The following is a 13,596-nucleotide window of genomic DNA, read 5'->3' on the forward strand; positions in this document are numbered from 1 at the left end:
TTACACGTGTGGGGTCTCAATTTCTATCTGCCACTAATGAGCTGCTTGACCTGGGAAAAGTACTTTATCTTTCTATCTCCTTGGCTATATAATGGAAAGAAGTAATTCTTATTTCACAGAATGTTAAAAGAATCAGGTCATATGACACATAGCAAGCATTTAGAGAGGCCTTAACTGAAAGTAAATATGAACATGCATTGGATATTGCTCCTAACGGTATATCCCCATCACTACGAACCATATTATCCTCACCTGTAAAGTAAGACATTGAAAGATGATTTGTATAATTTCTTTAAGTGCTTATATTCCGAGTGTATATCTGTATCTTAAAGTCAAATATCCAGCTGAAAATGAAAACCCTAAAAATCTAAAATGAAAACCCTAAAATCTAAATATTTTAAGTAGTGACTAAAAGAAAACTGTAGACAGTCTGGTCTGCTGTAAGGATTGATTTCAAGCAGATAGGTGACATAGCAATGAACTAATAATTCCAATAATTTTTAACAGAAGTGATACGGTACTTGTTTATTCATTATTCCTTATGCATCATACCCTCATTTGAACATGGAATGTAACAAGATAATCGTCAGGCAACCATTTAAATTAAAAAATGTCATATTTAGTAAGTACTACAGAGATAAGGAATTATTTTATTCACACGAACTTGAATGGATCCAGAACGTACATGATAACACTCTATTTTGCAACTTAAAGTGAATTACTTTCTAGGCTTATAGATTGTCAGCAACTTGAGTTTCATTCAGAAAAAAGCAACTGTAGCAATATTAGGAAATGATACTACCATTATAGTATAGACTCTATTCCAAATTAAATGGAAAGGTACCACCCTTGAAAATTCCATAATTTAATAAATCTTAGTTTGTGCAAAGACATCCTCATTCAAATAAATACTCTAGTAAGACTCAGAATAAAGTGAATAGTTTAAGATGTTGAATTACTAAAATCACTAAAACTTCAGTCCTAATTATACTTCTGGTTGGTTTTAAGTGAGGATAATATGAAAACAGGGCTTTAATGTACCAAGGCACTACATGTAAAATACTGTAGCATGGAGCAATTGCTTTCTTAAACCAGAATTGTATTTAGTCCAAAGAACCTTACCTCCTGCGTACATAACAGCTAGCATAGTGGATGATATCCATGCTATTTCACTGTAGGTAGTGTTGAATATTAGCTGAATTTCTTTGAAGAAAACTGTGACAGCTTTGGGAAATGCATATGAAAATCCAATGGAGATAAAAGCTGCTCCAACCACTACCCAGCCCCATCCTCCATCAGGAGGTGGATGCGGCGGTGGGGAGCCTGCTGGGGGTGGCATTTCCACTCCTCTATTTGGAATTCAAGTAACCTGCATTAAAAAAATGAAATAACAGTTTAAGCCATATTTCCATTTTCATAAATCACTCTTGGTAGTTATCAAAATAATATTATTATTATATTTTTATTCTATTAACTACAACTATGTAATTTTTTCATAAATATTTTTAATACTCTGGTACTCAGAAAGTTATCAGAAAATTAACCAAAAAATTGGAGTGAGGTATGTAACTTTCTTATGGGTTAAAAATTGAAAGCATTTTGTTTATGGAAACAACAATTACTCAAAGAGACGTTAAGAATTCAGATTATACTAAAGTACCAACCAAAAAACAAAAGCTATCTCAGTCTGATTTCCAAGATAAATGAAGCTGTCATCACTTAGAATAATTTCTTAATCCGAAACATTTAAGATTTTCTATACAAAGGTTAAGAAGACCTTACATTACGTCTGATGAATTTCACAGAATTAAATAGTAAGCATATTTTAGAATTTTTCCACTTTAAAAAAAATTATTTATGTATTTATTTTTGGCTGCGTAGGGTCTTTGTTGCTGCGCGCAGGCTTTCTCTAGTTGTGGTGGGTGGGGGCTACTCTTCGTTGCGGTGCGCAGGCTTCTCATTGCGGTGGCTTCTCCTGTTGTGGAGCGTGGGCTCTAGGGGCGCGGACTTCAGTAGTTGTGGCACGTGGGCTCAGTAGTTGTCGCTCGTGGGCTCTAGAGCTCAGGCTCAGTAGTTGTGGCGCACGGGCTTAGTTGCTCCGCAGCATGTGGGATCTTCCCGGACCAGGGCTCAAACCCGTGTCCCCTGTATTGGCAGGAGGATTCTTAACCACTGAGCCACGAGGGAAGTCCTCCACTTTTAATAATTGACAATACTTAAAGACATTTTAGCATAGATCTATTTTCTAAAATTATAGGATTAGAAATTGTGTGATTCTAATGAATTAATTTTAATGCACTTCCAAAACTGGTGATACCTATCATTTTATGAATGATACATTTTACGAATTCTTCATAGCAATGATACGCTCCCAATCAAATGGATGGTATGTTATTTTTATTCAAAGAAAAGGACTTTCTTTTTGGATATGCCTAGGAACACTTAACTGCTAGCTTTATGGTACAGAGCACCCACTCTCTTGTGGAAGAAATGATCACAAATAGCTTAATACAACTGAAATTAAATTTAAAAAATCTTGGTTCCCTAACATCAATGTTCCTTTGTAGAGCGATGCTGCTTGCTTGGTCTTTAGCTGTAATCGCCAATATTTCTCAGCATCTTCCTTTTACTACTCTCATTCCATTTGTGAATATTTTTCAATTGGAATGTAGAGGAAAAAGGAAACGCTTGTCTGTTTGGTAAGACAATATAGAAAATAAGCAAATAAAAGCTAAATTTGCCACTAATTCAGGAAACCTACCAAAAAACTAAACAGGTATCTATGAACAGACAGAGAGGTTTAATTTTTGTTTGATGTCAAACTGTATCTAAGATATTTTTGGTGATCTTCTATACGCACCTTCCATATTTTGAGTGAAAACATTCTTTAAAGTTTTCTAATTTGTCCATAGTTCTACCCAAGAACTTTGCCTTCAGAAACTCATATAGGCAAAATGATAAAAATGAAACTTAAAATAGGTAGAGCACCGTTTCCCTAGAATAAATACTATGATGATGAGTATTAGAATGGAAGTAACAATGCAGACAACTATTACCTTCACTCTTTTTCTGAATGTTAATTTTGGCAAATATACTTAAGCCTTTTTAACATAATATTTTACAGTATTTCATAGATGGAGGGAAATCGATATAATCTGCAATTAACAGATAACAGGGCTGAAGATTAATATGCTTATTTTACATTATGTGAGTCAGACATATCTGCAAGGAAGTTCTGAGACATTCAGCTTTAATCACATTTTTTTTCTTGAGTTTTTTTCAGCTCTACTGAGGTATAATTGACAAATAAAAGTATAATATATTTAATGTGTAACATGATTTGATATACATATACATTATGAAAGGATTCCCACAATCAAATTAATCAATACATCTATCACCCCATATATTTACTTTTTTTGGTATGAACAATTCATATTCTACTTTCTTAGCAAATCTCAATTATACAGTACAATATTATCAACTATAGATACCATATTACACATTAGATCCCGAGAACTTATTCATCTTATAACTGAAAGTTTGTACACTTTTACCATCCTCTCTCCATCTCTACAGTGTTATTATGTAGAATTTGTCTTTCTCTGTCTAGCTTATTTCACTTAGCATAATGCTCTCCAGTTTCATCCATGTTGTCCCAAATGGCAGGATTTCATCATTTTTTAAAGCTGAATAATATTTTGCTGTGTGTGTGTGTGTGTGTATACATTTCTTTATCCATTCATCTGTCAATGGACACTTAGTTTGTTTCCATATCTTGGCTACCATGAGTAATGCTTCAGTGAACATGGGAATACAGATATCTCTTCGAGAGAATGATTCCCTTTCCTTTGTATATGTACCCAGAAGTAGAACTGCTCAATCATATGGTAGTTCTATTTTTAATTTTTTGAAGAACCTCCAAACTTTTTTCCATAGAGGCTGAAACAGTTTACACTCCCACCAACAGCATAAAAGCTTCTGTTTTCTCTACATTCTTGCCAGTATTTGCTATTGCTTGTCTTTTTGATAATAGCCATTCTAACAGGTATGAGGTAATATCTCATTTTGGTTTTGACTTTCATTTCCCTAATGATTAGTGACGTTAAGCACCCTTTTATGTACCTGTTGGCCTTTTATATATCTCGTTTAGAAAAATATCTATTCAGGTCCTTTGCCCATTTTAAAATTGGGTTATTTGTGTTTTTTGCTATTGAGTTGTATGAGTTCCTTGTATATTTTAGATATTAACCTCTTATTGGATATGTGGTTTACATGTATTTTTTTCCATTTCATAGGCTGCCTTTTCATGTTGTGGACAATTTGCCGTGCAGAAAGCTTTTAGTTTAGCTTTCATTTAGTAGTCTCACTTGTTTATTTTTGCATTTGTTGCCTTTGCTTTTTGATGTTAAATCCAAAAAAATCATCACCAAGGCCAATGTCAAGGAGCTTACCCCCTATATTTTCTTCTAGGAATTTTATGGTTTCAGGTCGTGTTCAAGTCTTTAATCCATTTTGAGTTGATTTTTGTGTATAGTGTAAGATGGGGGTTCAGTTTCATTCTTTTGCATGTGGATATCCAATTTTTCCAGCACCATTTATTTAAGATGCTGTCTTTTCCCCATTGTATATTCTTGGCACCTTTGTCAAAAATTAATTGACAAAATACATGGATTTATTTCTTGGCTCTCTATCCTGTTTCACTGATCTATGTGTCTGTTTTTATTAGTTTGGTAATAGAGTTAGAAATCAAGGAGTGTGATACCTCCAGCTGTTCTTTCTCAAGATTGGTTGGCTATTCGGGGCCTTTTGTGGCTCCATATGAACTTTAGGATTGATTGTTCTATTTCTGCAAAAAATGTCATTGGAATTTTGATAAGGATTGCATTGAATCTGTAGATTGCTTTGGGTAGTATGAACATTTTAACAATATTAATTCCTCCAATTAATGAGCACGGAATATCCTTCCATTTATTTCTGTCTTCAATTTCTTTCATCAGTGTTATAATTTTCAGTGTATAGATCTTTCACCTATTTGGTTAAATGTAGTCTTAAGTATTTTATTCTTTCTGATGCTATTGTAAATGAAATTGTTATCTTAATTTCTCTCTCCAATAATTCATTGTTAGTGCTTAGAAACACAATTGATTTTTAAATATTGGTTTTGTATCCTGCAACTTTACTGAATTTGTCGATTAGTTCTAACAGTTTTTTGGTGGAGTCTTTAGGGTTTTCTATAATATAAGGTCAAGTCATCTGCAAACAGACAATTTTACTTCTTCCATTTAAATTTGGATGTTGATTTCTTTTTCTTGCCTAATTGCTCTGACTAGGATTTCGAGTACTTAATCACCATTTGTTTGTCCCGATCTCGTTAACTGACACTTATAGTTCTGGATTTTCCTTCCAGTTTAATGCTGAACCAAGGAATGGAATAATCCTCGCGTAGGTTGTTGGCATATCTATTGGCTTTTTCTATTGCCTTCTTTTATTTCTCCTTTTGGATAATTGTGGTAAAGGTTCTATTCTATTTTTGAATTAGATCAACAATTACATTTTATTTTATTCACTTTATAACATTGATATAGTTATAAAGCAAGAATCAGCAAACATTTCCTGTAATGGGTGAGATAATAAATATTTTAGGCTCTGCAGGCTGTATGGTCTCTCTCATAACTACTCATCTTAATAGTTTTAGTGCAAAAGCAGCCACAGACAATACTATAAAAAAATGGGTGTGGATGTTCTAATAAACTTTTATTTACAAATTAGACCAAGGTTTATTGTTTGCTGATCCCTGTAATAGAATACCATTAGAAAACCAAGAAAAGAAAGAAATTGTACATAATCACACTAACCTTACACAATATTATTAGCAATTTTGCATATCTCTTTTCATTATTTTTCTATATTCCTATATTTCTGATGAATTTAAATAATATTGTAATCATATAGATCATACAGATCTAATTGTATATACTGCTTTTTCATTATTATTTTTTATTATTTGTCTTTAAGTTCTTTTTCTTGTTTTGATTAGATAAGTGGCGCATTCCAATTTTTACAAAATATGGAAAATGCAAAAGTATAAACCAGAATAAAATACTATCAAATAAAGTCTTCAATTGCCACCATGATTTACAGAGAAAGTATCTTCTCCCTCCCGTTTTTTCTTTTTATATCCATTTACATCTGTTTTTTTACCCATACATTTAGAAGTGCTGTTTGGAAAGCCACCTCAAATTATTGTTTCAGAAGTTGGGGTAGAAGTGACAAAGGCATCTACCTTTTTATTAGGGACTGTGAATAGAAATGTTTTTAATTTAAAAAGTTTTAAATGGTAGAGGCAAGGCAAATCCATTTTATTTTTCCAAGAAGATACAATAAAAGCATGATAACAAGTTACTTCTCTCTGACTACACACACACAGACAGTATGGCTCTAGATATAGTGACATTAATTAGATGGAATAGTTTCAAAAGTTCAAATTGCTTGTCTCTTACCTTACTGATTTAAATGTATTATAATCGAATTAACCTATAACCTAATCTATAGGTATACAAAAATGAATAAAGGGATCTCTGACTCAAATATTGAGTACTCTTGCTAAGTGCTTATTAAATATTTATTTGCTCAGTTAAATTTCCACAAAAGCCCTATAAGATGCTGTACCTATCTTTCAAATAAGACTAAACCTCAGGAAATATTGGAAACTAGACCCAAGTAAAACAATAATGTCAGGGACTGGATTTCACTAATCACTGCTGACTCTTAAAATTACATAAATAGAATTAGAAATAATACTCTTGGTTAATGTATTTAGAAGAGGAAACAAGAAAAAAAAAACTAGGTATTTTTTATTATGTCTTCTCTGCATGTCTAAAATATTCTTATGGGTCAAAAGAGTCAAAGACGATTTTCAAGACTGTAAGAAAATAACTTGAAAAATTCTCTCCATGGATACATTTGTATGTTAGAAACCTACCCAGGAAAACTATAGCATTAAGGTCAAATGAGAAGCTTTCACCACAGACAAATAATGCACACAGTGTACATCCTATTCAAAAATGGACACATCACAGCAGGGACCTTCTGTAAGCTCATTAATATTCTACAGATGCCAACTGTTCAGATCGATCCAAAACACCGTACCTTGTCAAAGAATGATTTTGAAAAGATTTGAATGTCTTCAGAATGTTTATGGTCTACTTTTGTAATCATTTTTGCCTTATTGGAAACAATAAAAATTTGTCTATCTATCTATCATCTATCTATGTAATTTGGTTTCTCTTTGGTCATCAGTTAATCCAACATGATGGATTTACAGCATATGAGCACTGGAAATAGCATCTTTTTTTTTAATTTTTTTTAATTTTTTATTTTCTTGCGGTACGCGGGCCTCTCACTGTTGTGGCCTCTTCCGTTGCGGAGCACAGGCTCCGGATGCGCAGGCTCAGCGGCCATGGCTCACAGGCCCAGCCGCTCCACGGCATGTGGGATCTTCCCAGAACGGGGCACGACCCCGTGTCCCCTGCATCGGCAGGCAGACTCTCAACCACTGCGCCACCAGGGAAGCCCAGAAATAGCATCTTTTAAAAAGTATAATACTTAAGGAAGACAGAGGAGGAAAGAGACAGATTGTAAGTATTGGCTAAACCAGCTGAAAATAGCACTCGGTCTTTGAAAGTTGTCTAAATAATCTGAATTTATATATTATTGAATTTTGTTACTATATTTTTAAAGTAGACAAATTTCTTATTGCGTGGAAATCAAATAAATCTAGAATAATACTAAAGAAATACCAAATGGCACTTGTAAGGGGTAAACTACTTTTTGTTGTATTATCAGAGTATAAAAACTATCATGAGGTTTAAAGTCCTCATTCTGTGATTTTCCTGCTTGCATAAAGGAATCTAAAACATCTTTCATTATTAATTTATGATTTTAAACTATTGTACCTTTTATCACCTCTATATTCTGGAGTAAACACTTAGAAATACAACTGGATGATTTATTTTTCAGCCATTTCACAAATCATAAATAACATTTCTAAATAATCTTAAATCCATTATTTTAAAATCATTATATCAATATAAATATTGAAGTTTACTAATATTCAAATCATGTTATTACTATTAATATTGAAATTTACTAATGATCTAGGTTAATGTTGGGATTTCCATTTTATAGACAGAAATCTATGCTCATAGAAAAGTGAAGTGGCCTTTAAAAAAGCATTATATGATGGAGTTATTTTTTCCTCAATACTTTGTTTTCTGTATTATTTTTTCATAGTTCACCAGTTTATCTCAGTATATGATCTTTTATACTCTTTCTCCAGCATATTTACTTGATTTTAATTATAATTGCATCCTCCTGGTTGCAAGTCACCACTCAGATACCTCTTCACTTCCTTATCTCCAGCTGTCTTGTTTCTTCCATTTAAATTGACATCTTACAATCTCTTAGCTGAATCATTGCAGAGTAGACCAAAATCAATTAACCCTTGAAAAATGCCACTTCCAAGATTATCACCTGTTCATTATTAACAACTCTTGAGTTAACCAATAGTTCAGACCCAATTCATATACACTCATTGGCCTCACGTTATTTTCCTGTGCACAATTCTGTAATATTTTATACAACTTATGTCTGTCGTGTCTTGTTCCTTTTATTTGTGGGCATAATCAAGAAAAACAGAGTGAAAAGTATAATTTTACCTGTTGACAGATGCTCTCTTGAACAGATTTCTTTGGATTATGTGTGATATTGTTAAACCTTGTCACTATTGCTTGAAGTGTGATATTTGAAGGCAATACAAACGAAGAGAGGTAGAGCAGACTCTGGATTATCTAAAGAAATAGAAAAACAGGCGTTACATATATAATTGAGGTCCAGAAGCCTCATTAGGGTCACTACCTTTAATTCATCCAATAAATTTTGACCCTGTTTTAATAATTAACAAAATTGAATATATATATATATGTGCATATATATTTGTCAATCTATTGATTGAATTATTATGTATGAACAAAATGATGAAACGTGTGCAGGAGAAAAAAAATTAGAAGTATGAAATGAAGATTAGTTTTTTTTTAATAAATAACGGTAAATTACATATCTACCATTGTGAGAAGGAAATTTACTGGCATTCATTAGCTGTCACTCAAATAATTCCCTATACTCATTTAAATAATTTGCTCTAAAATTCAACTAATAAAATATCTATTGACAATGAAAATAAATATAAAATTTAAAAGAGAGTTATTAGAAACACTATCAATAATATACATGCCTTACAATGAGACACACTGAGTCATGCAAATGAAACAAAAAGTATTTTAGAAATCTTATGATTTAGAAACCAAATGTCTTAATCAGATCTGGGTGATAGATGAATATGCTAATAAATCTCCCTAATACATCAAATGCCTTTATTTCAACTTAAATCTGGTACTGAGTATACAGATGCTAGTACTTAGGGTTTATTTTGCTTGGGTCAAGCATTCCTTTGCCGAGATCAAAGCTAAGGAAAAGTTAACTCTGTCAGTTAAATACCCAGTTGCCTGCCTTGCATCCAGGGCCACTTATCCTAAAGTGTTGAAGTCGATGCAACCACCAGGCCAAATGACGTCTTTATGAGAGGATGAGGAAAGCCTGTGATCTAGTTGCCTAGTCAGTGAGAAACTGAGGGTGGGGATTAGAATGAAGATTAGTAGTGGAATTAGAAAGTCATGGATAAAATCTGAGAAATAGATAAGGCCGGAATTAAAGTTTTAACTTATGCTAGGAATGGAGAGTTCACACTCAGTAGGTCTCCTACATCTGGGATAACAGCAGGGAGAAGAGGCTTACATCTGCTCTGGACCTACCAAGAGGCTTGGGAGCCTTTGTGAGTTTTTTAAACCGAGGAATTTAAGGGTGGTAGCTCCACCCTACCACAAGTGACCGGCCCATCCAAATGCAGAAAACCCTTCTTATATTTGGAGGAAATACATTTTCTGTCAGTTCCCTCTGGCAGAGAGAGTTGCCTGGAGTTTAGGGCAAAGCCTCAGAGGAAAGCCTCAGGCATTCCTGACAACTGGGCTCCAACCCTCCATCTATGCTTAATTATCATCATGGTTCACGGAGGTCAGCATAGGGGCCAGAACAAGCGAACATGACAAGGCCACATTTTAAATGCTCACCAACATTTCTACACAATCGTCACAGAGCTTTATTAACCTGACTGGTCTAGTTTCCTCCAGAAAGACCAACCCGTATCCAGAGGTTTTTTCAACAAATTGGCCAACAATCCAGGAATCCTCTGTGATAGTTATAACTATATTAATCTATTTTACATCTCTTTCTCAATACCTATTAAACTATCATATTTTTATACACATTTAGGCAAATAAACTCGTACAGTGCATAGATTGGTCCTTAGTTTTAAAAATGAAAGTCAGTGTTTTAAAATTTGTGTGTCTGATGAAAAAACCAAGAGAAGAAACAACAATCCTTAATATAGGAAAGCTTTCCTTTAATTCAGGAAAGAAACAATTTTGGAGACTGAATCCAAGTAGGCATAAAGCTTAAAGTTTATTCTCCCCTACAAAAGCAGTGTTAATTACTATAGCTAGAAGCTGGGCTGTGGTATCAGCTATCAATAATTTGGTTTGTTAGCAATTCACATATATGCCACATGTTTTATGATGGGTTTTACTTATAACAGGGAACTTAAAAAATGCTTTAGAGCTTTCAGTTTTTTAAAAAGATTCCATTAGTTATCATAATCCCACGAACTAAGAGGAAGTGGTATTTTTAATCACATTTATAGATAAGAGCATAAGGAATCGGAGGTACGAAGAGAAAGGGTAATGGGTAAATTGCTGCACATCCATAATAAAGTACTACACAACTGTAAAAAGAATGAAGTAGATCTATAGGCACTGATACATAATATCGTTAAAAGTATAACAAATGCAGTAACAGCAAGCTATAAAAAATATGATTCCATTTATTCTAAATACACACATAAAGACTTACACATGAAGACTTAGGTGTACATATTTCTATTTGCATACAAATTATCTAGAGCAATACTAAAAAGCTATTAATAGGTGACTTTGGAAAGTAGTTATATATTTTTGAAATGTTTAATTACATAATAAGTATATCTCATTTTTCTTTCCAAAACTTTACAAAAATGCTGAAACACAAACCTTTATTATGAAATATAAATATATCCCCTTAGTTGTTAACCTGGTTGTGAGTTGTAGCAGGTAGTTCTATTTGTATTTTACATAGGATTTTCATAACTTTTTTCTACTGCTTTTTTTTCTGCTAGCTAAATTTTAATCAACTAAGGTAAAAAGGAATTGGCCCCTGCTTACAGATCTTATGGAGTAGCTCTCATAGTGCGGCTCCAGTTGAGCGGAATAATCGTAAGCTGGTACCTTTTTAGAAATGTAGATTCTGGGGTACCACCTCAGATTTACTGCACGAAGCTCTGGAAGTGAGACCCAGCAAACTGTAGTTTAGTAAGTCCTCCAGGTGATCCTGATGCCCACTAATGTGTAAAAGCTGCTGGTCTAGCTCTTCCTCCAACACACCTACAAGTGTTGGCTGCAGTAAATGTAATAAACTGCAGTTCTTGAGCCATCGTGGTCTATTGACTCCTCTGCCTACCGAACGGCTGAAGCTACCTGGGAACCACTGCTCTTTTCAGAATCCTGAACATATTCAGTTCCATCTATGACATAGCACTTTGTCAGCTGTAACCTCATAATTCTATGACTGCTGCCCCTGTAACCTCATGATTCTATGACCGCTGCCCCTTATGTCTCTTGAATAATCATGTTTATGGTATGGGAAAACTAAAGACAACCTAAAGACCCAAATTTGGAAAGTCAGTGAATATATTACGGTCATCTACTTGATAAACCATTATACATACATTAAGTGATAGTTATGAAAATTATAACATGGGAAATATTTATTATATAATATTTAATGAAAAGCTCATATGTCTGCAAAATTCAAAATATGTGACAAAAATGATACATAAAAAGAAAAAGATAGGACACAGTAAGAGGGTGAGGATTGTAGAAAAATTATATTTCTCTATTCAAATTTAGGATAATACTATTATATTTTTTTTGATTTATCATAGTGCATACTTTATTCATTTATTTATTTTTGGCTGTGTTGGGTCTTTGTTGCTGCACGCGGGCTTTCTCTACTTGTGGCGAGTGGGGGCTACTCTTCGTTATGGTGCACAGGCTTCTTATTGCAGTGGCTTCTCTTGTTTGTTGCGGAGCATGGGCTCTAGGCGCGCGGACTTCAGTAGTTGTGGCACATGGGCTTAGTAGTTGTGGCTCGCAGGCTCTAGAGCGCAGGCTCAGTAGTTGTGGTGTGTGGGCTTAGTTGTTCTGCAGCATGTGGGATCTTCCCAAACCAGGGATTGAACCCGTGTCCCCTGCATTGGCAGGTGGATTCTTAACCACTGCGCCACCAGGGAAGTCCCCTGTAATATCCTGATATATAAAATACTTTAAGTTAATATTATACGTTTAATGATTTGCCCTAGTTTGGGGTTTTATAACTACTTTGAAAAATATTTTAATTTTAACTAGTCTACAACCATTTAAAAAATGTAAGGTTATATAGTGAAATTGGAAGCTGTATTTTATTTAAAGACCTCACCTCCATTTTTTAAGTTCCCTTTTTGTTTGTTTTATGTCATTTTGTTTTTAGTTATGCCTAAATGAGATTATGAGGCTCTTGCATAAGTTGTAAAGAATATACCCAGAGATGGTCCCCACACTTAAATTTAGATATAAATTACATTAGCTGATTACCAATTACCTATATAAATAACATTTACTGTTACCTATTTTGTTACAAGTAAGCATCACTGAGTAAGACAGTTGATACTTTAACATAAATTTCCTTGTAATTCTGTTTAGTAGCTATTACCTCCATTTTTCAGACAATGAAAATGAAATTCAACCATGTCAACTATCTTTTAAGTCCACCTGCAGCATTTGTTTTGAACTAGGCCCTTACAGAGTTAAGAGCTATACACTTTCTATTGTCTTCATGTTAATTTTCAGTCATGAACTGCTTGAAGTGTTCATATCACCACCCCCTCTCCACCCTCCTGTGTTTTGCCTGTTCGAATACTTGCTTTGCTTGTGGTCACTTGCCTGAGTTTTCTGCCCTCCATCCATTCCAGCTGTGTGCTTCCCAAAGCCTTCAGGAGACACTCAATTAGTTGCTAATTTGGTAATTTTGCCAAAATAGGAAGAGGAAACAAAAGCTGGAGCCCACAGAAAAGTAACCATTCAGCAGATTCAAGAAAATGGTATTAGTGGTCAGGATTTAAACTTCAAAGAGAAGGGCTGTGAAACTCTTCGGAAACTAGTCAAGTTATCAGTTGTTTCTTCTACTATACACTTACAAGTGAATTAAATTTTTAATTTTATTTTTTGATAGTAATTATTTGCCCCTTACCCATCCTTGTCATGCTTCTCTGCAGGCCAAGTATACTCCATACCCCCTGACTTTGGACTTGTTTTGTCAATGGAATATAAGCCAATGATGTATAGTCCATGT

The 13,596-nt window shown here is 33.9% G+C and overlaps 1 protein-coding gene across 11 annotated transcripts in view; it reads right to left on the reverse strand.

The window, feature by feature from the left end:
* Positions 1 to 13,596, reverse strand: part of SLC16A7 (solute carrier family 16 member 7) — a 164,576-nt gene that overhangs the window by 63,400 nt on the left and 87,580 nt on the right. For 9 of the 11 annotated variants that reach the window (XM_033866362.2, XM_033866359.2, XM_033866361.2 and 6 more), the window contains 2 exons: positions 8,721 to 8,852; positions 1,123 to 1,369 (listed from right to left, as the gene is read on the reverse strand). In XM_033866362.2, coding sequence (XP_033722253.1) covers positions 1,123 to 1,339 — 217 coding nt within the window. In that variant the 5' untranslated portion in view covers positions 1,340 to 1,369; positions 8,721 to 8,852. Of the gene's footprint in view, positions 1 to 1,122; positions 1,370 to 8,720; positions 8,853 to 11,372; positions 11,898 to 13,596 lie in introns of those variants that run through there. The other 2 variants (XM_073788433.1, XM_073788432.1) reach the window with 2 other exon arrangements.

The sequence above is a fragment of the Tursiops truncatus genome, chromosome 11 (assembly GCF_011762595.2).
Source record: "Tursiops truncatus isolate mTurTru1 chromosome 11, mTurTru1.mat.Y, whole genome shotgun sequence".
NCBI lineage: Eukaryota > Metazoa > Chordata > Mammalia > Artiodactyla > Delphinidae > Tursiops > Tursiops truncatus.